The 22,150-nt window shown below is 50.3% G+C and overlaps 9 protein-coding genes across 9 annotated transcripts; 4 read left to right on the top strand and 5 right to left on the bottom strand.

Annotated features, from left to right (window-relative positions):
* Nucleotides 1-826: 826 nt before the first annotated feature.
* On the bottom strand, nt 827-1,228 carry ATEG_09036 (Zn(II)2Cys6 transcription factor domain-containing protein; the record flags this gene model as incomplete). The annotated part of the gene is made up of 1 exon (XM_001217657.1): nt 827-1,228. The coding sequence occupies one exon, from the start codon at nt 1,226-1,228 to the stop codon at nt 827-829; it is 402 nt and encodes a 133-aa protein (XP_001217658.1).
* A 966-nt stretch (nt 1,229-2,194) lies between these two features.
* Nucleotides 2,195-3,096, top strand: ATEG_09037 (opsin family protein; the record flags this gene model as incomplete). Its single annotated transcript, XM_001217658.1, has 2 exons — nt 2,195-2,320; nt 2,350-3,096. 2 exons carry the CDS (start codon nt 2,195-2,197, stop codon nt 3,094-3,096), a joined length of 873 nt encoding a protein of 290 aa, XP_001217659.1.
* Nucleotides 3,097-3,809: 713 nt separating this feature from the next.
* Nucleotides 3,810-5,081, bottom strand: ATEG_09038 (glucarate dehydratase family protein; the record flags this gene model as incomplete). Its single annotated transcript, XM_001217659.1, has 1 exon — nt 3,810-5,081. One exon carries the CDS (start codon nt 5,079-5,081, stop codon nt 3,810-3,812), a length of 1,272 nt encoding a protein of 423 aa, XP_001217660.1.
* Nucleotides 5,082-5,569: 488 nt separating this feature from the next.
* Nucleotides 5,570-7,336, top strand: ATEG_09039 (uncharacterized protein; the record flags this gene model as incomplete). Its single annotated transcript, XM_001217660.1, has 5 exons — nt 5,570-5,752; nt 5,808-5,952; nt 6,002-6,179; nt 6,233-6,669; nt 6,723-7,336. The coding sequence occupies 5 exons, from the start codon at nt 5,570-5,572 to the stop codon at nt 7,334-7,336; spliced, it is 1,557 nt and encodes a 518-aa protein (XP_001217661.1).
* Nucleotides 7,337-7,959: 623 nt separating this feature from the next.
* On the bottom strand, nt 7,960-8,569 carry ATEG_09040 (dihydrodipicolinate synthase family protein; the record flags this gene model as incomplete). The annotated part of the gene is made up of 2 exons (XM_001217661.1): nt 7,960-8,029; nt 8,232-8,569. 2 exons carry the CDS (start codon nt 8,567-8,569, stop codon nt 7,960-7,962), a joined length of 408 nt encoding a protein of 135 aa, XP_001217662.1.
* A 530-nt stretch (nt 8,570-9,099) lies between these two features.
* Nucleotides 9,100-10,070, bottom strand: ATEG_09041 (uncharacterized protein; the record flags this gene model as incomplete). The annotated part of the gene is made up of 3 exons (XM_001217662.1): nt 9,100-9,244; nt 9,312-9,680; nt 9,766-10,070. The coding sequence occupies 3 exons, from the start codon at nt 10,068-10,070 to the stop codon at nt 9,100-9,102; spliced, it is 819 nt and encodes a 272-aa protein (XP_001217663.1).
* A 1,179-nt stretch (nt 10,071-11,249) lies between these two features.
* Nucleotides 11,250-12,979, top strand: ATEG_09042 (fungal specific transcription factor domain-containing protein; the record flags this gene model as incomplete). Its single annotated transcript, XM_001217663.1, has 6 exons — nt 11,250-11,488; nt 11,519-11,596; nt 11,731-11,795; nt 11,829-11,979; nt 12,030-12,438; nt 12,494-12,979. 6 exons carry the CDS (start codon nt 11,250-11,252, stop codon nt 12,977-12,979), a joined length of 1,428 nt encoding a protein of 475 aa, XP_001217664.1.
* Nucleotides 12,980-13,371: 392 nt separating this feature from the next.
* Nucleotides 13,372-17,127, top strand: ATEG_09043 (ankyrin repeat domain-containing protein; the record flags this gene model as incomplete). Its single annotated transcript, XM_001217664.1, has 3 exons — nt 13,372-14,245; nt 14,393-14,731; nt 14,846-17,127. 3 exons carry the CDS (start codon nt 13,372-13,374, stop codon nt 17,125-17,127), a joined length of 3,495 nt encoding a protein of 1,164 aa, XP_001217665.1.
* A 1,703-nt stretch (nt 17,128-18,830) lies between these two features.
* Nucleotides 18,831-22,062, bottom strand: ATEG_09044 (RNA dependent RNA polymerase; the record flags this gene model as incomplete). The annotated part of the gene is made up of 3 exons (XM_001217665.1): nt 18,831-19,140; nt 19,194-20,560; nt 20,620-22,062. The coding sequence occupies 3 exons, from the start codon at nt 22,060-22,062 to the stop codon at nt 18,831-18,833; spliced, it is 3,120 nt and encodes a 1,039-aa protein (XP_001217666.1).
* Between the last annotated feature and the right edge of the window lie 88 nt (nt 22,063-22,150).

Consider the following 22,150-nt stretch of genomic DNA (forward strand, 5'->3'; position numbering starts at 1 on the left):
TTGATATATGGTACCGCTGGATTTGCAACAGACTACGACCACATATTGTGGCCAGTATTAGACACTCATTGAATGCTGACAGGATTTTGACAGTGGATTCAGTCATAGCTTCAGAGAGGAAAGGTCCCACTTCGCAGATGCCTGCTTGGAATGCCACGTCTGGAGCTGGAAGACGCGTGCAGATCTACTTCGACAGGGTGGGACCATTAGCCGGTGACTTACATGCAGATGGAACCCGAATTGAATCTCTTACCACATGCTCATTTAGTGTGATAGGCCAATTGTCGCGCATACTAATAACGTGGTCGAGGAAATAGGCCATCCAGAACACCCGGCGCCTCTCCTCTAATTCGATATAGTCCCCTGTTTGAGCGGGGCAAGGAAGGTAGTCATCACTTGGTCTATCAAGATTGTGATATCGCATGCCCTGTACCAAGCGGAATGCTCGCCCAGCACTCATCCACGCTTGATGATGATACGCCCGCATTGATTCAAAGGTCACGACGAGTACCCACGCCTGCGCTAGCTCTGTGTTGGCGTTGCTGGGGTCATTGGCGGTAAGACACTCGAGCATCTGTTTGGTTTCTCGGTAAAGAGTCTCGGCCATGTGGCTGGAATGTGCCGACAGCAATGAGGCTATCGTCCACATGGAGTGTTGCAGGCATCGACGCGTCGCTGATTTATTGCTCGATTTGGACCATGAGAGGTACCTCTTTTGATGCAGAATGGGTAAAGAGTGATGCACGCGGTCGAAGTATAGCTGGTCCCTGAGGAGTTCACTTAGCCACATCTTACTCTTCGGAATAGAATGAGCACTCGGGTTTATTTACAGTTCGACGTGTAATATCGGCGAAAGAGGAACACGCTGGTCTACCGGGCGTATGGACACGAAGGCTCTTCCTGTCGCACCAGGCGAGGTGAAATCCCCATCATCATAATTTCCTGTAGTCCCCTGGAGTTCTTCTCGAGGGAGCGAGGGCCGAGCCTCTAGCATTGCCTCCAGCTGCACAATATGGCTCTTAAGGGCCCTCAAGTGGCCTTTTTTGGGCCCTCTGACGCCACGCTGAGTTGTTTCACATACAGCACCAGTGTCCAGACAAACGCTGCATTGTGGTTTCTTACCATCGCACCGTAGCTTCCGGCGTCGGCACTCATCACACGCCGCCTTTGGTGCCTGATGTCCACGGTTCGTTGTAGATATGACCTCGGCTCCAGTATCCGTTGACATGCTGAGGGTGTCGGAGAATATCACGGGGTTTCTTTTCTTCATAGAAATCAGTGGAAGAGAAGACGAGCAGTGTCTAAGGGACATCCTGTACGGCCTCTTGGTGAGAAATAAGGATTCGTTGACTACTGCCAGGGATTTATTTTTAAGTCCGCTACGTCCGATCAATCATGGAACATCAGCTTCGTCACCAATCAGGAGAGTTTGGCCCCCAACTAGTGCTTACTGCTTACTCCAGGTTGATCGAGGTTAGATAGTGGCAGTGTGGCGGGGAGTTAGTACTGAAGCTTATGAATTAGTTTCCCCGACAGCCCAAATCTCCTGCAAGTTAAGAAACGCTCGAGTGATCCAAGAATCCCCAGGCTGGGTGCAATATTCCGACGCGCAGAATGGCTGCTCCTCCAGGTCAACTTCTGGCAATCAGGGGATCATCCGGGGTAGCGCCGGCTTTCCCCGTACTACCATTCGTAATTGCTCTGGACCGACCATCCAACATCTCGTCCTCAGTGCCGCTGATATGAGGTATTATGAGCAGAAGATCGTCATCAAGCAAATCTCTCAACGTGCAGCAAGCCTCTAATGGGTATGGTGAAGGATTCTAGTCGCACGATTTATCCAATTGCAATAGTGGCATGAACAATGGCCATCGAGACAAGAAATGACAAATCGGAGAAATAGTCGGCGAATAATTTCAACAAGCACACCACCAGGCCAAATCACATAGCCCCATCACAGTCACATTATTTCGCCGATGTGAGATTCTCAGATCCAACGATATGTGCTCGCAAACTGAGGTTTTGGAAGCTGGTAATTCATGTCTTTCTGAGAGTCTGCTGGTACATATATATCATGGGTATTCCCTCCACTTCCATGACAATTGAAGCCATCCGTTGTTGACCACGGTACACACCCAAAGAGAAACTGCCTCATCAAACGATCCCCTCGAAGCATACATCAATACCATTGAAAATGGATCTTCTTGCCCGAGGAAACGACGCTCTCAAAGTCAACCCTATCACTGGCGTTGACAAATCACTGACCGTGCATGGTTCAGACTGGCTATGGGCTGTCACTGCTATCTACTGTTTCGCACTTGTGAGTCCGCAATATTCTTCATCCCCCAGACTTATCTAACAATTGGCCTTTCACAGGTCGGCTGTCTGGTGATGTCTTTCGCCGCAAAGGAAAGCGAGCGGGTCTTTCACTACCTTTTCACCTTCAGTCTCTTGGTAGGTTCTATCACCTACTACGCTCAAGCTTCCGATCTGGGCTGGAGTGGTCTCAGGCAGGTAGACAATCTCGGAAATGATGTCATCCGCCAGGTGTTCTGGGTCAAATATGCGAACTGGATGCTAGCATTCCCTTCGGTCACTCTTGCACTCGGCCTGATCTCGGGTGTCTCCTGGACTACTATCATCTGCAACATTTTTCTCTCGCTCTTCTGGGTTGTCAGCTACCTTGCGGGGGCCCATGTGGCTTCTTCTTACAAGTGGGGATTCTTCGCCTTCGGTACATTTGCTTGGCTCATTCTTGCCATGAGCACTATCAATGAGAGCCGGGAAGCAGCCCAGCTGCTTGGTATTGGTAGGGATTATATGCTCCTGTCTGGTTGGACGAATCTCTTATGGATCCTCTACCCTGTCGCCTGGGGTTTGACAGATGGGGGCAACATGATTGGCGTTACGGGAGGTTCGATCTTCTTTGGTGTCCTCGATACGCTGATGGTCCCGGTACTCAGCGCTGCCTTCTTATTCTCCTCCCGGAACTGGGATTACCGCAAATTGAGCATCGCTTTTAGCGACAGCCGACCTAGCCGGGAAACTGAGGCTGCGGGTTTGCTTAAAGACAATGCGCCTCAGGCACCTGCATAGATTTCTAATTAGAGGCTTGCTCTTTTGGTCTCTAAGACTTTGTCCCTTTTTTTTTGCACTGGATGAGTGGATGATACCCGCAAGTTTCTCTTCGAAGAGAGGCACAGGGTTAACTTCATATTATCCCGTGAGGCATACTGTATCTATTCTACGCTATTAGTGAATCCTTGCTCAGTTTAGGTTGCCTTGATTAATCGGCTTCATATGTTACTTATTTGTGATATGCCTGATTCAACGGCAGACAGAGCAAACCACCGCCTGTCGAACTGTTAGACTGCAGTGGGTCTCATCTACGGCTGTGTTCCATTTAAGGTGTTACGCCAATGTAATCCCATATCGCGTCAACATTGTATTATTTCAGATATGGGTATGTTGAGGCAAAATACATAAGAGAACATCTCTCTTACTGGATGACAAATATTTGAGGTACTGAATAAAATGTCTCATGGTGTGGAATATTGAGGTGTGATGGTCTCGATAGATGCAACGTTTGACTCGATATATATCCCCGGTCAAGTCCACCTCCAACAGTTAGGTTTATGTGCAAAACCTAGTGTATGATAGGCCCGACAGTAATGATGTTCATCGATGTAAAATGGAGGTTTAAGAAGCACAAATTCTGACACAGATCATTAATCCTATGGACACAGTACAAAACTGTTGGTGAAGGGGTCGTATATCAGTCGCCGCGTGCCATGTGAAAGCCAGCCACATCACCATTTGGGAATGTGCGATGAAAATTCGGGATGTGAGGCCTTCATATACTTAGTATCGTTTCTCTCCTTTATTCCGCAGTCAAGATACTGCTGATGGAGCCGTGCCAGTTTCTCTCTGTCCAGTTCGACACCCAGTCCTGGTGCAGTTGGCACAACCACCCCACCATCAGCCCACTTCAGAGCATCACGAGCAATCACATCCTCATCCTGTTGCTTCCATGGCCAATGGGTGTCACACGCATAGTCAAGGTTGGGAGTGGCGGAGGCAAGATGTGTCATCGCAGCGAGCGAGATACCTAAGTGGCTATTGGAATGCATCGAGAGTCGCATCTTCCAGGTCGCACAGATGGCTGCTAATGTTTGGGACTTGCGGAGACCACCCCAGAAGTGATGATCAGATAAGATCACCTGGACTGCATTCTGTCTGATGGAGGCAGGGAGCTGGTCAAACGCAACCACCGCCATGTTGGTTGCCAATGGCATAGAGGCCTCTGCGGCTACCGCAGCCATGCCTTCGATACCTGGAGTTGGGTCCTCCAAGTATTCCAAGATACCATCCAACTCCTTGGCAACCCATTTGGAGGTTTCAACGGTCCAGGCCGCATTGGGGTCAAGTCGCAAAGGGGTATTTGGAAACGCGGCATGCAGGGCTTTGATAGCCTCGACCTCTTGGGCTGGTGGATACACGCCCCCTTTCAACTTGATCGCTTTGAAGCCATACTCGTTGATAATCCTCCTGGCTTGGCTCACAATATCACTCGAGTTCAAAGCTTGCCCATACTCATCCTCATCCTGACCAGGATGGCCTGCCCACTTGTAGAAGAGATATGCTGAGTATTGAACAGTATCTCTGACACGGCCACCGAGCAGTTCACTCACGGGTACACCTGCCAGCTTGCCTTGTATGTCGAGACAGGCAACTTCAAAAGGTGAGAACACTTTGTCTGCAAGGGAGGCTGTGGTGACCATGCCTGCCATACCATCACCTCCCGAAGTGGCGTCCCCGACCAAACTGTGCTCGCATATTTTGTATATCGCATTGGTGTTGTATACGGAGACACCTTTCATTCGTGCAGCTGCTTCCTTCAGACGATCAATATGTGCCGAGTCGCCATACGATTCGCCCAGGCCGTACGTATCGCCCGCACGAACCTCAATCACACTGCGCAACGCAAATGGCTCATGCACCCCAACGCTATTCAACAGAGGCATGTCATGGAACGCCACTGGTGTAATGACGATCTCTTTGATAATGGCTGGTTGACACATTTTTCCAAGAGGTGGCTTGTGGTGTTGGGATCAGTACGAGGTGGCAGGACACATGGTCCCAGAACCCATGCATTATTTATCAGCCAGGGGAAGAGCGAGAGGCATCTCCGCAAGACCGTATGACAATCCGGGGAAGTTTGCAGATCACATCTCCGCGTTTGCGGGGTATAGTTTCGGAAAAGCATCTGGGGGTTTCCGTTTTCTTGCATACTCAAGCCCAATCAATGACCAGATCTGTCTAGCTAGACATTTATCCGCACATCTCAATTACGGCCGTCAATCGACAAGGATGGGACCTTCATCTAGACTCAGCCCGTTATTATATTTGAGGGGTCAAGTATTATAAAACCTGTCTATCGCAACACGCATCTGCTATGATCTCGGGTTCCCGAACTCACACTAGTTGACAATTTAGGACGCATTCTCGTTACCCCGGGCTTAAGAAGATTCCTCAAAATCGTTCCGATATTAGTGAAGGCCTTGCGATCATGGCTGAAAGAGGCCTGAGCAGTAAACAAGACGTCGAAACAGCTGATCTGAAGCCATCTCATATCGAGGATGCCTCTCAGGCCGTCGAGATTGGTCCTTTCCGCGTTGTCGGGCTGGGGGCCGATGAGGTGGATTTCTATTCCAACTTCCCAGAGGAAAGCCGGAAGAGGATCTTTCGGAAGGTAAATGCATTGAATGGACCCTATGCCTCACTTCACATACTGACATTTCCTGAAGGTTGACGTTCGTCTCGTTCCTATGCTAGCCGTTTTGTACCTGATCTGCCATATTGATCGCGCGAACATCGGCAATGCTAAAATCGAAGGCATGATTGAGGATCTGAATATGACCGGCGTTCAGTATAATACTGTTCTTTCTATCTGTGGGTGCTTCATCGTTACCTCGACAGCCGAACCGGCTGACGTTTCCAGTCTTTGTCCCGTATGTTCTACTAGAGGTCCCCAGCAACATCCTGCTCAAGAAGTTCAAGCGACCTTCCACGTATCTCGGCATTCTTGTGCTCTCATGGGGCATCGTGATGACTTGCACGGGCCTTGTCAAGAACTTCGGTGGACTTATGGCAGTGCGCGTCTTGCTCGGGATATTTGAGTTGGTCTCCGGTGTCTTGGTGACATGCTTCCCAACTAACGTCTCAATAATAGGGCCGGCTTTTTCCCCGGCGCCATCTATCTGTGCTCCTACTGGTACATGCCTAAGGATCTAGCACTTCGTATCTCTTATTTCTACTGTGCTAGTGCGCTGTCCGGTGCCTTTTCTGGCTTGCTGGCTGCTGCTATCGCTCGAATGGATGGTGCCGGCGGTGTCGAAGGGTGGCGATGGATCTTCATCCTTGAGGGACTCGCGACGGTGGCCATCGGGGTAGCTTGTTTCTTTATGCTTATCGACACCCCTGCGCTCTCCAAACGTTGGCTATCGCCAGAAGAGATCCGTTACCTCGAGCTTTCAATGCTGATCAAACAAGGAGGACGAGTTGACCACGAAGCCAGCTTCCAATGGAAAGATCTCTATATGGTCCTTACGAATTGGAGGGTTTACATGCAGGCCTATTTCTTGTTCGCGCAGTCCGCCCTCTCTTATGGTAGGTGTATTCTTGATCGACATATCAGAGCAGCCAGCTAAGTTCTTCGGCAGGTACCAAGTTCACGCTGCCTACTATCACAAAGGCCATGGGCTTCAGCGCCACAAATGCCCAGCTAACATCTGCTCCCCCTTACGTTGCTGCCGCAGTCTCGGCCATCGTTTTTGCCAAAATCTCAGATCGCTTCTTCTGGAGGATGCCCTTTGTGGCAATTCCCATGATCATTGTTGTGGTCGCCTATGCCGTCATCGTATCCTTGAAAGGTGCTCTGGAGGCGAATCGGGGAGTGGCATACTTTGCGGTGGTTTTGGCCGTCGTGGGTATCTACCCTATTCAAGCAGCCGCTGCCTCGTGGAATGCCAACAATATTGCTCCTGCATCACGTCGTGCTATTGGTATTGCATTGATGAATTGCGTTGGAAACACCGGTGGTATTCTCGGGAGTTTCATGTACCTCGAGAAAGAGAGCCCCAAATACTACACGGGGTTCGGAATTAGCCTGGCACTCGGTGGGACGGGATTTTTCATGGCTCTGCTTCTTGAATGGACTTATAAAGTGGCAAACGCGAAGAAGGCAGAGCTTGTGGACGAAGCGAGAACACGATATACTGAGGAGGAATTGTTCGACATGGGAGACAGATCGCCGCTCTTCAAGCATGTCCTGTGAAAAATCAGTCCGCATCAGATATGGATTCGCACTTCTACATAGGGATGGACGCGAGATGAGAATACTTGGTACTTTGCATCTAAACAGGGAGGCTAATCGAGCAAACTTGGATATCATAATCTTGTCGTAGGCAGTACTCGTGCAATAGTAAAGCACGGCATCCTGTCTTGATAGACGTCCGTGCCAGATACAACAAAACAAATAGCTTGATAGAGGTGTATTTGCGCTATCAAATCCCTACCAATAGAGTAGGTCTCATGGTCTTGTATATGCCACTCTGGAAACTTATTACAGACTCGCTTCGATGCTGACCAACTCCCCAATTTGCTCCTCGATGCTTCTTTTCTCCACCTCTGATGGCTCGCTGTACGGCCGTCTCGGCTTCAGTTTCTCCATCGCCCCTTGGATTCCTGCTGCTGCTGCCATGTTCAGAGCTGCTGCGTACTTGACGGATGCAATGCCAGCCTTGCAGGGCTGCTCAGCCAGAGCCGCCTTTTTGTGTAAATCCATCGCCTCTTGATACCTGCCTGCCTGGTACAGATTGTAGATGTGAACTATGGTCTTGGGGAAGACATTGGCAAATCCAGCAATAGTCCCGACAGATCCAGCCGCCAACCCTCCGATCAGAAAATCCGACTGTCCTCCAAACGTGGCAAACTGTTCAGGTTGAAACTCGGCTGCCAGGCGGGTGATCTTAGCCACAGCACCGCATGTCAGCTTAACGCCCACGATGTTGGCATGTTTCTTTGCTAGTTCCGCTATCATCGCCGAATCTAAATCGATTCCATTGCAGACAGCAGGAAAATTATAGACCACAATGGGTAACGGACTGTTTGTGGCCACGTCATCAAAAAAGCTGTTGATGACGCTACGTGTTGTCTGCTTCCCAAAATACGCTGGCGGTAGAAGCAGCGCGTAGTTGGCACCGGCATCAGCCGCATCCGCAATAAATTCCAAGACTTGCTTGGTCGAATGGCCGCTCACTCCAGCCATGATGGGATATGAAGGCCCACATGCTTTCCGGGCGGTTTTGAGGAGAGTCTTGCGCTCCTCGCGGGTGAGGAGAAAGGTCTCAGAGTTGGTTCCGAGCACGACTAGCCCAGTTAAACCCGATTTCGAGAGGTATGCGTAATATGTAGCTTGGGAATCCGTGTCCAGAGAGTCTGTTGCGTGGTCGAAGAAAGTAACTGCGGGAGCCCAAACACCACCGGGAGGAACCTTAGGGAGATTCATGGTTCGTTTGTATAGAAGATGAGATTATATTCAAGCACAGGCTTTGATAGACTTGTGGTTTCCGAATGGCCCTCCTTGTGAGGTCACTGCATGGTACATAAGGGATTTTCTCCCGCCCACCGATCTTGAATCTGGTCCTGTTCTTATCCGCCAACTAGATATTCTCGGATATGCAAGTATCATCAATTAGTCGTCATCGCTTTTCCATTTCCGTCCGCACTAAGCATTACCACTAAGCAGCCGTCCGAGAACCGTGCATTCGAAATATGTTGAACGACTCGATCGTCTTGGCGTAGGCTCATGCCTACAGTATAATCCTCATGAATGTGCCTGTTTTCCACTCTATAATCCTCCTCGTTATTTCGTTACATATGGACCCATAAGATTATCATGTTTTATAAGCAGTGACTCAAACCAAATACTCATTGCCTCCTGACTAACATGTAGGAAGAATGTAACCACCGCTCTTTGTAAAATATCTAATTGCTAGTATGTGCCACACTGCACACTACACACTCCCTCACGTTTTGCTACACACCCTTCCGATGCATAATTGTGGCACTGGCCTGGTGATTTGGGAAGAGAAGTGTGTCTGCAATAACAACGTTCTCCCTCCTCCCAGTAGCAAATACAATCGCCTCCGCAACGTCATCGGGTGTCAACGGTTCACATCCCCTGCAGCATGGTTAGAATCTTCTTTTGGTTGGTACCAATTCCGCCCAAGAAAGACAGTGCTACTTACGCATAGACAGCGTCGGCCTTGCTCTTGTCACCATAGAACCTTACTACTGAGAACTCAGTCTCGACCTGACCGGGATCTATCCCAATAACCCGGATTCTTTTGGAAATCAGTTCTTTGCGTAGGCTTTCCGTAAAGGATCGGACAGCCGCTTTAGTCGCGCAGTATATCCCACCCCCCACGTATGGCTCACGCCCGGCAATAGACCCGATGTTGACGATGTCTCCTGCGCCTTCGCCATCATTACGTCTCAGCATCATCGGTAAAATTGCTTGGGTCATATTGATGAGACCCGTAACGTTCGTCTTGAACATGATATCGATGTCTTCTTCCGCAATATCAGGCGCTTTTGCAACGCCTCTGACCAAGCCACTATGTTTTCCCGTTTGTCAGTCTCTCTTCTGCCTTACAACGTTCAGGGTTCCTTCTATTACTGTTGTCCTAAAGACAGACTCACGCATTGTTTACCAACACATCCACTTCTTTATACCCCGCAGGCAGTTTGTGCACGAATGATTTCACCTCCTCGGCGTTGCTGATGTCGAGCTGCACCGGAAGGACTTTGACTGCCAAACCCAATTCCTTCCTAATGTCGGATGCGATCTCCTCGAGACGATCAATACGACGGGCCGTCAATACCAAATTGATCCCTTGCGGACAGGTCCGTGCAAATTCAAAGGCCGTAGAGCGCCCTATACCAGATGATGCGCCGGTGATGAGGATAGTCTTGCCTTGAAGACGCTTGGACATTGCAGTTTCCATGGTTGACATTGGGTTTCAAGGGCTGTCCTTGAAGTTCTGGAGTTTTCTTCGCTAAGATTGAAGCCCCCTGATATACGAATCGATCATTTCCGTCGATGCCGGGCTCTTGGTCGCCACCATATTGTTTCCGCCCTCTACATGGTAGGTAGACCCCACGGATACGAAGTCCACCAAATTTGCAGATCCTACCTCCTGAACTAGGTACAGCCTTGGACGAACTCCAAGCCGAGACTGGCGGGCAACTTAGAAATGTCTGTTCGCTGCTGTATCTCAACACCAATATCAAATGCTGTAAGTCCATGTCACGCTATCGACTTGTCCCCGCACCATCTCTCCGCGTTCCGGATGCTTTTCCGTTGGTCCCTTTTTCCGTCAGTTTTGTTCCGTCCATTTTTCCATCTCCACCCTTCTTTTTTCTCTTTCATGTGCATTCCCGCTAACTCTTGCCCCGGTCCGTGTTGGAATAACTTGTTCAACATGACTTCGCATCGCCGGTCCATGCCGTTGTCAGCATCTGCGGGATTGTCGAAACCCGAGGCATCTAGAAGGCGGAAAAGCAACCGGGAGAGGGTGAGGGTGACTCGAGCGTGTGATCGGTGTAAAGGGTGACTGTTCCTTGGCATCGGCGTCGTGCATGTACTGTGACTGACTGTCGGCCTTTCTTACAGGAGGAAAATCAAATGCAACAATACTCAACCATGTGGATTTTGTCTGCGTGCAAAGGCCAGATGTACATTCAACTCAGCCTATTCCAGAGGCCGAAATATTTTCGTTCCTACGGTACCGGCTGATGGAGACCAAAGTCGACAAAGATCATCACAGCTTATGCTATCTCCGGCCAAAAGCTCTTCAGTCTCGACGTCGCCGTATCCAGAGAATCCCTCAACCACTCAGATACTCCAGAACAATTCACAATCCATACAAGACTGTGAGGTTTATTCAGTGGGCGAGGTCTCACACATTTTATTAGAACATGAGGAAGCATCGCCGCCAGCTTCTCCCCAGCCGCCCCAAGCTGACTTACAGGGCCATTATATTGGGCCCGCATCTGGAATTTCGTTTTTATTGAGGATTCAAAGGCGTCTACACCAAGCTATTTCTTTTTCCAAACCTAGCAGTATTTTTACTTTCGGCGATGCACCTCTGGACGTGCCGGAATTCGATCCGTCCTTCTGCATGATGCTTCCCAGGGATGACGCTCAGCGCCTGGTAGACCGATACTTCGATTTTGCTATGCCAACCTACCGTTTTCTCCACAGACCTACTGTCCAGAAATGGTTCAACGAGTTTTACGATACGTTAGGTGTCATGCGGGATGCCCACAATGCTCCAGCAAAGGTCGCTTTGCTCTTCATGGTGTTTTCTCTGGCCAGAGTGTACATGCCGGATAATGACAGGCCCGGCCCTTCGGACCTAAGGTCTGTAACCTTTGCGGCTTCACTTTCTAGGAAGATCCCTGAACTGAAAAGACTAGCACCCGGTATTATCTGGCCGCCGAGCATCAGCTCGCTAAAGAAAAGGGCTCCGTACGTTTGACCAGTGTCCAAGCACGTCTGACTCAATGCTATTACCTTCTGAGCCAATCTCGCATAAATCACTGTTGGAGTCTATTTGGCACTGTATCACACCTGGCTTTGGCCATCGGACTCAACACGAACAGATGTCCTGAGATATCCGGCGGTATGGACCAGATTGAAATTGAATGCCGCCGCCGAACCTTTTGGTGTGCGTACACGCTAGACACCTACTTAAGTGCAGCCTTGGGTAGACCTCGGTCATTTCACGACGAGGATATCAACACAGAGCTCCCAGCGTGTGTCGAGGATCAAGATATAACAGCCAGTCACATTGAATCACACACTGCTATGAGCGGTCCATCAACCATGTTGGCTCCATTAGCACATATGAAGTGAGTATTCTCCCCAAGACTTGAGAAATGTCCGATAGATAACAAAACAGGCTTGCTCGGATTATCGGTAAGATACTGCGCAACCTTTACTCCATCCAGCCGGTATCGGAAAGTCACCGGGCTGCTGCGGTCAAAACCATCTCGAAGGACCTGACTGAATGGCGAGCGGAATTGGCGTGGTTCCTGGACGCCCATCTTTTCAGCACATCACTCCTCATACCCATATTTCAGCGGCAACGCAATGTCCTCAACCTCACATACTGGCAGGCTATAATTCTCACTCATCGGCCATTTGTTCTACGCAACTTCGGTCGACTTTCGCAGCAAGATCAGACTAATTTTGCGTATAAAACCCCGCAGATTGAGGAAAGTGTGAAGCAGTGCCTATATGCTGCAATGAAAACAGTGGAAATAATGGATGACATCTCGCAAAATCGTCAGCTCCTTCGCGCCCTCTGGGTTAGTTTGAGCTCAACACCTTATTCTATATATACTAGGTACTGACTGCAGCCAGATCACATCATACTTCGCCTTTAATGCAACCGTCATGCTCTACATCTATGTGATACAAAAGCGAGCCTTCCCTCCAGAGGTCTACAGTAGCTATCTCTCTGCCGCAACCCGCTGCCAGTCCCATCTCTCAGGCATTGCCGAAAAGGGCTCGCTATCAGAGCGCTACTGTCTCGTCCTGGAGGAGCTACGGGATGAAGCAACACGCCAGACAAGCAACTTGACATCATTTGCGAATCGGTCGGAGGAGATATATAATCAATCTCAGGATCACCACGCGCTCTATTCCGGTGGAGTCACTACAGCACATAGACTCAGACCGCCAAATAATTCCACTGACACCACGGAGGGGACTGTAATAGACCTCTTCAATACTATACCGGGGTTTTCTCTCGATGATTGTGCAGACTGGGGTCAATTCACCACAATGGTCTCCTCGGGCCTGGGGAACATTGATTTCTCCGTTAATGAAGATCTGTTCAGCCAATGAAAATACGCGACGCGGCCCAGATGGTCGCCTTATGTACATAAAACAGGCATAATTCTATGCTCTGTGAACCGCTTCTGAATGGCCAGTTAGATGGGTAAAATTTCCATATTGGTCTGGGATGGAAAATTGCATGGGAACAAAGAACCCTTCCATAAGAACAACTATTATTATTGGTCCCTTCTCAGACGTGGCTGGAGTGGAAATTAAGGGTCCATGATTGGGTGGCGGAACATCATCTCCCAGGCAGATACGCGAACTGCCTAGGCAGACCACAACTCTGGACTAGATCTGCAATTGTATTTAGGGCGCAGAGAATCCAGCAAAATGAACGGTGAAATTACAAGAACCAACATTCGCACTCGAACTTCTCACTTCGTCCAACTCTCATGACAATGTTTGACTTTCTCGGATCCCTAGAACCCCAGCAGTCGGTGCCGCCTAGCGCTCTCCAGGTGGCCTGCGACTCTGCGGACCTGGATGCTGTCAGGCAGTTGGCCGCTGTGGCAGAGTCTCGCGAAATTGACAATGCTCTGTGCCGGTCATGCGACAAACGGCAGACAGCTGTGGCTGAGATCCTCCTGGGCATAGAGACCACCAACGTGAACTGCGCCCCAGAAGGAGATACGCCTATATACACCGCCGCGGCCCGGGTCGACCCCGATATGATAGACCTTCTCCTGCGCCATGGTGCCGACGTGCACATCAAGTCCGGTAATGGGCAGAGTGGCAAGAAACAGGCTGCCTACACTCCACTACATGGAGTCTTCAGTGGAATCCGGCCTGGGACAAACAAAGACGCAGATTTTGTCAATCGCTCCAAAAAAGCGGTCCTCATGCTGCTTGAAGCCGGTTGTAGCATCAATGCTCGTTGTGCCGGCGGACGAACGATACTGCATGACTGTCTTCATTTGAACTTTCCTCTTGTCGATGTCCTTCTTGAGCACGGCGCAGATCCAAATCTCCCAGATGACAGAGGGAATACGCCCATGCATCTGTTCCACCCGTGGTCTCAAACCCCAGACACCCTGGATCTACTTATGGCTCATGGGTCCAGCCTGGAGACACCGCACAATGACGACGGGCTCACTCCCCTTCATTTTCTCGCTTCGAAGGGTGGTTTGGATGATCTCTCGTTGTTTCTACCGCATGTATCCGATTGGACAGCGACGGATAGGAAAGGCAACACTGTTCTACATTTAGCAGTCCAGTCGCAGCGCGCTAAGAGCAACACGCTGCAAGAACTACTCAAGATTGGACTGGATCCAGGTGCGAAGAACAACGAGGGAAGGCAGCCAATTCACTTTGTTGGTGGCCCAAAAGACTCAGTCAAGGATACATTGGACATTTTATGCGCCGCTGGCGCGGATATTGAGTCCCGGGACCACAAGGGGTGGACATTGTTGTTTATGACAGTACATGGCAGGTCGAGCTGGAACTTTCGTGAACTGTTGCCTTATCTCATGAGCCGCGGTGCCAACATCAACACACAGGACTACAAGGGCAACTCTATTCTCCACTACCTTGTTAAACCTCACCACTTTGAGGACAAATCCCTGGATTTTCTGCTGTCTTCAGGAGCGGATCCGCATCTGGCAAATTACGAGGGCGACACCTTTCTGCATCGACTGTCATTGAATTTCGCGACCATTGCAGAAGATACTGCATTATGGTGGATCATCAAGTTGCTCCAAATGGGGGTATCACCGACATCTCGCAATTTCAAAGGCCAGACACCACTTCATTTGCTATGCAGTCAGGTATCAGAGCATTGATATGCCGCCGCCGCAGAGGGAGGTAAAACGGCGTTCGACCTGTTTCTCGATGCAGGCTTATCCGCGGCGCTGGATATCGCTGACCATCGTGGAGTTCGGCCAATTCATCTTGCTGCAGCCGTCTCGGAAATATTGGTGGACAAGCTCATCTCCAGAGGGGCGGATACAACCTGTTTCACGAGTGATGGCTGTAATCTGCTACATATAGCCTCCATGGCGCGGCAGAGCAATGTCGTCGGACTGCTGCTGGAGCACTACGATTCCAGAATTCGACTCTCACAGGTGAATGTGCGATCCAAGGACGGCCGTACACCTCTTCACGTCGCATGTCGGTCTGGGCGATTGGAAACAGTGGCTTTACTTCTCCAGCATGGTGCGGATGTCGATGCGGAAGATGAGCACAAATGCACCCCTATGGATGCTTGTGCAGAGTTCCTAGCCGAAGACCTATTATGGACCAATGATTCTGATGGAGACAACATATTCAAAGACCTGTTGATTGAAGACGTGCTATTAGGTGGTGGAAAGCGACCGCAGGGTCCCAAGTCTGCGGGAAAGAAGGCCGGGCATCAGCGGACCTACCCTCGGAGAATCGGCTGGAAAGGGGAAATTACATCAGAGGATTATACCCTTGGAGTCAGACGGATTGTCGCAAGCCTCGTATCCCATGGTGCTCTTGCCACGGAGAGGAAATTCGGCGTTGGTCCACTATTCAGAGCATTATCGGCGGGCTGTGACGAAATGGTGGAGGAGCTCGATTGCCTTCACAAAGAAAATGGGATTGTTCTCGGGAATCCCTATTCCCTGGACGTAAAGTACTGTCTACTCCGTGCTCAGAAGTTACCTGAGCTTTTGGAACAGACTTTTACAGGCTATCTCGACGATCATGCTGTCCTCGACATGGTGCTGCGAGGCTACTACCGGGAGGTGGCTCAGGCCTTCGAGAAAAACGCTACAGAGCTTGCTAACAACCCTATACTGCCTGATATCCTCGTTACTCTGGCAAGATGGGGCTATTTCGAGCTATTTGAACGTATCGGAAATATCCTCGCAAAGGACGCAAGCTGGATCAATGGTGGCGGCCGGGACAAGCTGGGAGAGAAGCTCATACCTTATCTGCTTGCAGCCGGACAGCGAGAATTGCCGAATCTCGAAGTGATCAACGTCATCGTTGAGCATTTTCATGCGGATGTGAATGTCCGATATGAAGCGGAAAGTGTTGGGAAACCAAAGGTCTATTTCCAGTCCAAGGTCTCTCACAACCGATGGTACCGGCCAGGGGATACACTACTCCACCATCTTGCACAAGGGGGTCATTGGTGGCATGAGGAGGCCATACGATACCTCTTGCAGCATGGAGCCGATCCAAATGTCCGGAGTAATGACGGGAAGACGCCTCTATGCTACGCCGTGCAAAGAGGCGATCTGGGATGTTATCGGCAACGCAAAATCACGCAGATCCTCCTTGAGGGGGGCGCAGATCCAAACATTCCAGCTTATTGTGGGTATACTCCTCTCGCGATGGCGGCGCACGATGAAGAGCTGTTCCAATTGCTCGTCGACTACGGTGCGCGTCCATCGGTCGACCATCCGATGGAATTATTTGTCGCACTGTACAATTTTAAGCCCGGGGTGGTCTCCGACCTGTTAGGGATGGGGCTGGATTGCAACACAACGACGCTTTCAAACGACTTGAAGCACTGGCACACACATCGGGTGTTGAAGGTGCCACAGTTAGGCTTGACTCTTCATCCCCTCCACTACATATCGATGCCACCATTCAATGAGGTGAACAGTCGTGACCACGCCATCCAAATGATCCAGCTCCTCCTCGAACGTGGGCCTGATCCGTTCCTACCCTTCGATAATGAACAGAATCTCATATTGCATCACATCTTCTCCGGCGGGGGCATCATCCAACCTTGGCTGAACATGCAAACCGTCGACCTTGAACGCCGAGATCATCGCGGGAGAACTCTACTTCTGGCCGCAGCAAGTTGTGATGTGGGAACTCAGTCATACGCGTATACCGTTCCGATGTTGCCCTTCCGGGGTGGGCGCTTCCTACCGTCGCCATGGATTGAAGGCGACACCACCCGTGCTATGGCTTTGTATGATCGGGGCGCGGATCTGGGTGCGGTGGACAACCAGGGGAACAACGTGCTCCATATCCTGGCTGGCAAGAACCCTCAAGATGCAAATGCAGTGGCCGCCCTCCGGAGGACTGTTACGGTGTTTCTGGAGAACGCTCCCTATTTAGCGTCTCAGAGGAATTCGCACGGAGACACACCGCTGAGCATAGCAGAGTCCAGGCAGGTCAAATGGGCAATGGAGACCATGCATACTGGCGTCTCCAGTCCTGTTACGAAGCCATAGAGACTCCACTTGATCAAGACGCAGAATAGGTCATTACCGAGAGCACTGTGGTTAGGACATGGCAGTATGTGAGAGCATTCAGGTGATATTGAGAAGTGGCGGTCGGGGCGGGTCAGTAGTGGTTACAGTTTTGCTATTCAATCCGCCCCAGACACAACGAAACCATCCAACAATTAAGGATCAACGGAATAAAGTCTTTTACATGATCTGCGATATCATTTTATGCGGGTGTGCGCGGAAGTGCGGATGGGCCGAAAGTTCCGCCGCGTGTAACCAGAACCAGAACCGTTGCAACGATCTACGCTCCGATTCCGGTTGAGCAACGTCATCTTGAATGGCTCTCAGCGTCTTCAGACGGGCATTCCCATTGCGCCTCTCAGGTGGCAGAGGTAGGGTTAAGATGTTTTGGAACAAGTAGAGCGATTATATTAAATGGCCATCGTAGAAACACACATCCCCATCCAACACCACTCACTCGCTGGCCTTTGTGATGCGCCAGCTGCATTGAATTAGGGATCACGGACAATATATTCAGGTCAGAATAGACCAATAGTTACATCTCCCTGAATTACTGCGTGTAGCTCCAAAGCTACATCTGCCCTCAGGTCCAGATTGATTCGAACGTTGATGCTTGAGTCTTTTTGCTTCGGCTTTTTTGTGCCCGCTTTGAGGGAAGTCACTCCACGATCACCCCACGGAGGAGTCGGCAGGTCCTCAGGAGGTATCATGGTGTCATCTTCGGCTTCATTCACGCCGTCGGTAACCGGCTTCGTCGCTCTGTCAGTAGTAGTTAGCATGGATCTATACGAGGTTGACCAGTCGAGGCCTGGAGTGCCTGGTATGTACTGGAGGGCATCCTTACGACATTTGGTTTATTATCGGGCTGCGAAGTAATGTGAAAGGCAGTGGCAGTGGGATAAGGACAGTCGTACGGTCTGGATTGCGCGTTGTAGGGCTCAACGTCTAAGAAATATGGCAGCTGTCGGTCCACTTCCTCCGCTGGATTACATCACGACCCCGAAGACGACAAAGGTTCAAATCCATACCATAGTTAACTTGACTCGATGATATCAGCGACAGAATGTAGTACATTGACTCCAAGTAGATCCGAAGATAATTTCGGTTCTAGACCATTGCCGATCATAAAGCCATTGCCTCAATTTCGTACCATACTTCTAGCACACTCAAAAAGCACATTGTTGGGAATACATAGACATATCACGTACATTAATATGGTGTCTGGCTATCAGAAAATGCAAAATCCACAACACTCTCCCTCTGACTGGCCTAGGCGGTCTTTAATTTCTCGTTGGTAGAATATCCAACTCCGCCAGCAATTCACACGCTGCCACAATGCGGAAGCTGCGAAAACCAGAGTATGCGTCAGAACGTCGATGCAAACCAGATTTCTCACCGTCCTTCGCAGGAAGACAAAGGCAGGCGACGCACAAGTCGCGGCCACCTTGACGTATCGAATCCGTTATCCAACTAGACACTCGGTCAAACTCATCCTTCAGTTTTGAGGCCCGGTCTCGTTGCCGACGACTCTGTACACCCGTCTTCGTGATGATAATCCCAGTCACGACCTCAAGCTCGGTTATCGGTCGGGTAGGGTGCTCAGAGAAGTCGTGCATTACCGCCATGATAGCATCGTTGTACCTTGTATTCTGTTAATGAGAATCCGCATAGTGTGGGATCCTGACTCACGCTGAACGAAGGCGCAGCGCCTCATCGACCGTACAGGAGTCGGGTTGGCTCAAGCTGTGCCTACAGGTCAAGTAAGATACAAATCGTGCCCAGAAGGAGTCTTCATCAGGCGAAGGGCCGGTATCAATACGCTCATGCCAGATTCTCTTCTCGTCGATTGCTCGGTACAGCTTTCCAAGGATCCTGTCGGACTTGTAGTACAGTATGTGAGACGGACCGTCCTCGTCGTAAGCTGCATGAGAAGACAATTCAGTCAGCGTAATCTTGGATTTGCTGTACACTTGTGCGAGGGGACCTGGAGCCATGCTATTCAGCGTCAGCATTTGACATTCACAACAGAGTGCGAAATGAAAACGTACAAGTCTGGCCTGAAGCGTCCGGTGCTGGGGATCTTTGCCATATCAACAGGAACCCCAGATTTGGAGTAGTCAACAGCCGTGGAGTGCAACTCCGCAAGCAGTTTACATCCACTGGCGTGGGTTCCCTCGGGCTCTTGGTCAGCTAGAATCATGTGCCGCGTGGCTATGATGCCGACGCAATCGGTCTTCATGAATTCAACAAAGAAATAGGCCATATCCTTAGTAGTGACAACTCGACCAATATCATGTGGCACCACTCGAGCATAGTTCGCGGGCGGTGATGTGTGCACCTTCGCGACGATTGGGTCCCAGATAACATGATAGAGATCTCCATCGAGGTCACCTCCACTTAGTTGGCTAGGCAGGTCTCTTGCGCCTTGCTGACTGAAGATGATACAGTTCTTGTGCCTTGCTAGCGGGTGATCGGGCGGTGGAACAACATTGCGCGCAACTTGAATATCCCCGTCGTACAAGGCTGGGGAACGTGTCACCAACACAGGTCCTGGGCCCGGAGGCGCAGCATACAGGCCAGAGATCGTGTCAAAGGTTATAAAAACCTCATTCTCCTTCAGGTAGCCTGTCTCATCGATGATTCCATAGAGAGTCATCCCCTGAGGAACAGGGATGCGACTCTTGTGCTTGAGAAGCCGCAGTTCTCGGAGTATCATGGCTTCCACTATAGAACGAAGAAAAGGGTCCTCTCTGTAGTCCAGGTCCATCCAATAACACCAGCGGAACAGCTTATACAAGCCTATGGAGTCCGCAATCTTTGCGTCCTTGAGAAATGTGGCTGTCTTGTCGGCACTTGAACTAATGAGTTGCAACTGCCTCAGACGATCGTTCTGTAAGCCAAAGAACCAGTCGTCTGGGACGCCAATATCTTCCAGAATCTTGACAATTTGCCTGTTTAGAACGAGCGGATAAGGCTCCGATGCCATGCCACAGATCCCAAGGTCGCGCATATCGTCCGTACTGAACTTCACCATCGAAGGTCGAATGCGTATGACCGAGCCTTCGAGACGGCTATCTAAGGAGAGCATCCCTTTAGCACCGCCGAGCCTAACCTGAAAGCAAGTCGGTGTGCCTTTCTTCTGGGGAATTCCTTTCCAGATTCGTTCAACAACTTCCAGCGATATTGTCCCGATGCCGTCGCTGAAAACGCGTGACTCGTCTGATGATGTGATGTCCTCGATATATTCCACCACGACGTTTTGCACCGGTAGGGTAAATGGTGTTTCGGTAAAGGCTTGTCCAATGCGAGCGGCGCATCTTGCTGGCGAGGTAATTCCAGAAAAGTTTCCGAGGGCCTTGATGATCGAAGAGGATGTCTGCAATGACCCGTCGCCATCAATAAAGGGAGACGAAAACTTCATACATTAGCACGAATAGTCTACGGAATTTGTGGCGACATGAAGCAGTAACCTACCCAGACGGAGTGCGATCTGAGAGAGGAATGAGAAAACCCCAGGAATGTATAGGTTCTCCCGGCGATCTGAATTCCAAGCGTCAACACGGTTCTAAACCGCTGAAAGATCTGCTCATAATCATGCTTGGGATTGAAGAAGAGATCGCTGCCTCTTTCGTCGCAAAACTGTACACGAATAAAATATGCATGATGGCGAGGAAATTTTCGTATGACACGGTTTTGAGGTTCGCGCTCTGGTCCGTGAAAGGTGATTCTGGCAGGGGAGACGGACACGCGATGTATCAACACGTGGTCCGAGGAAAGGTCTGCAGAAACTGACTTCTGAGTCGTACGCTCCATTTTCGCTTCTCTATCTAATCTCAGGGTGGCCAGCAGGGAGTCCGGCTGAAAGACTTCAGGATTGTCGAACGGTAAAGCCCAGTGGACTGTGTTCAAGAGAGTCCGAACTGCATCGGCTGATATCGGAGCCAGGCCACGCTGTCTGCGGTCTTGGGAAATGGCGCACAGCTTGCTACCCAGTATCTGAACGGTGGTCGGGTGAAGATAAGCATTGTAGACAAGTGCCTGGAGCTGGTAGAGGACGCCAAATGGGAGATCACCCTTCCTTGTCCACTCCGAGAGTTGGTCGAGGAAGGTCTGGAGGTCGCTGTGAAGGCCACGTGCGGAAGAACGGAGTGCCTGTTTCGGGGTAAGATCGTGGTAGAATACTGACAGATCAGACTCCTTCAGGGACATCATACAGCGTATAAGGTCAAGGGCTGGGGCACGAAACTGGTAAACTAGACATTGTCCGATAATAGTGGCATGCTCGTCGCTTAGGGCTGGTAGTCTGAAATGGGTGATACTGCTTTTTTCCAGGCTCAAAAGAGGAAGTGTCATGGTTAGAGGTGCCTTACTATGCTCAAGAAAGAAGTATGGGACATCGGACAGGATGAAGGTCAGTAAACCATCATCGTAGTGGACAAGAGCGATAATTGAGCTTGTGGGAATCCGTAGGAGATACCCATCCCGTGTCGTGAGCTTGAAGTTCCTCCCTTTCAGGGTGAAGACTCCCTTCTGTGACCAAGCGACCTCTGGCGTAAAGACTAGCTGGTCTTCATTGAAGCTGCAGTATCCACAGCTGAACTCATCAATGTCCAGCTGAAATGTTGGCTGTTCGTCCCGCTCCTGGGTACTATTTCCTCCCCGTTGCTCGACACTGTATTGCAATGCCCTGAGTGTGAATTCCCGGATATTGCGGTTGCTAGGCTTGCAGAAAACCTCAGTCCCCAAGAGATGCAGATGAGCCTGAAAGCGGGGTTTGTATCGAGCGGATGGGACTTCCTGTTCCCCGTGAACAGCCAGAAACCTCTCAGCATCAGTTTTGTTTAGGAATGCGATGTGTCCGAAGGTCTTTCTTCTTGGCTTCAGGCATATGAAGTCGACGATACGTAGCTCCCTCATGAAGGGGGTCAACTGAGCCTCGAGCGCCTCTTGGGAGAGATCAGAAGGCAGGTTTCGAAGGAAAACCTCCATTTTGCTATTAATGACT

This window comes from Aspergillus terreus, genomic scaffold (assembly GCF_000149615.1).
Source record: "Aspergillus terreus NIH2624 scaffold_14 genomic scaffold, whole genome shotgun sequence".
NCBI classification, from domain to species: Eukaryota; Fungi; Ascomycota; class Eurotiomycetes; order Eurotiales; family Aspergillaceae; genus Aspergillus; species Aspergillus terreus.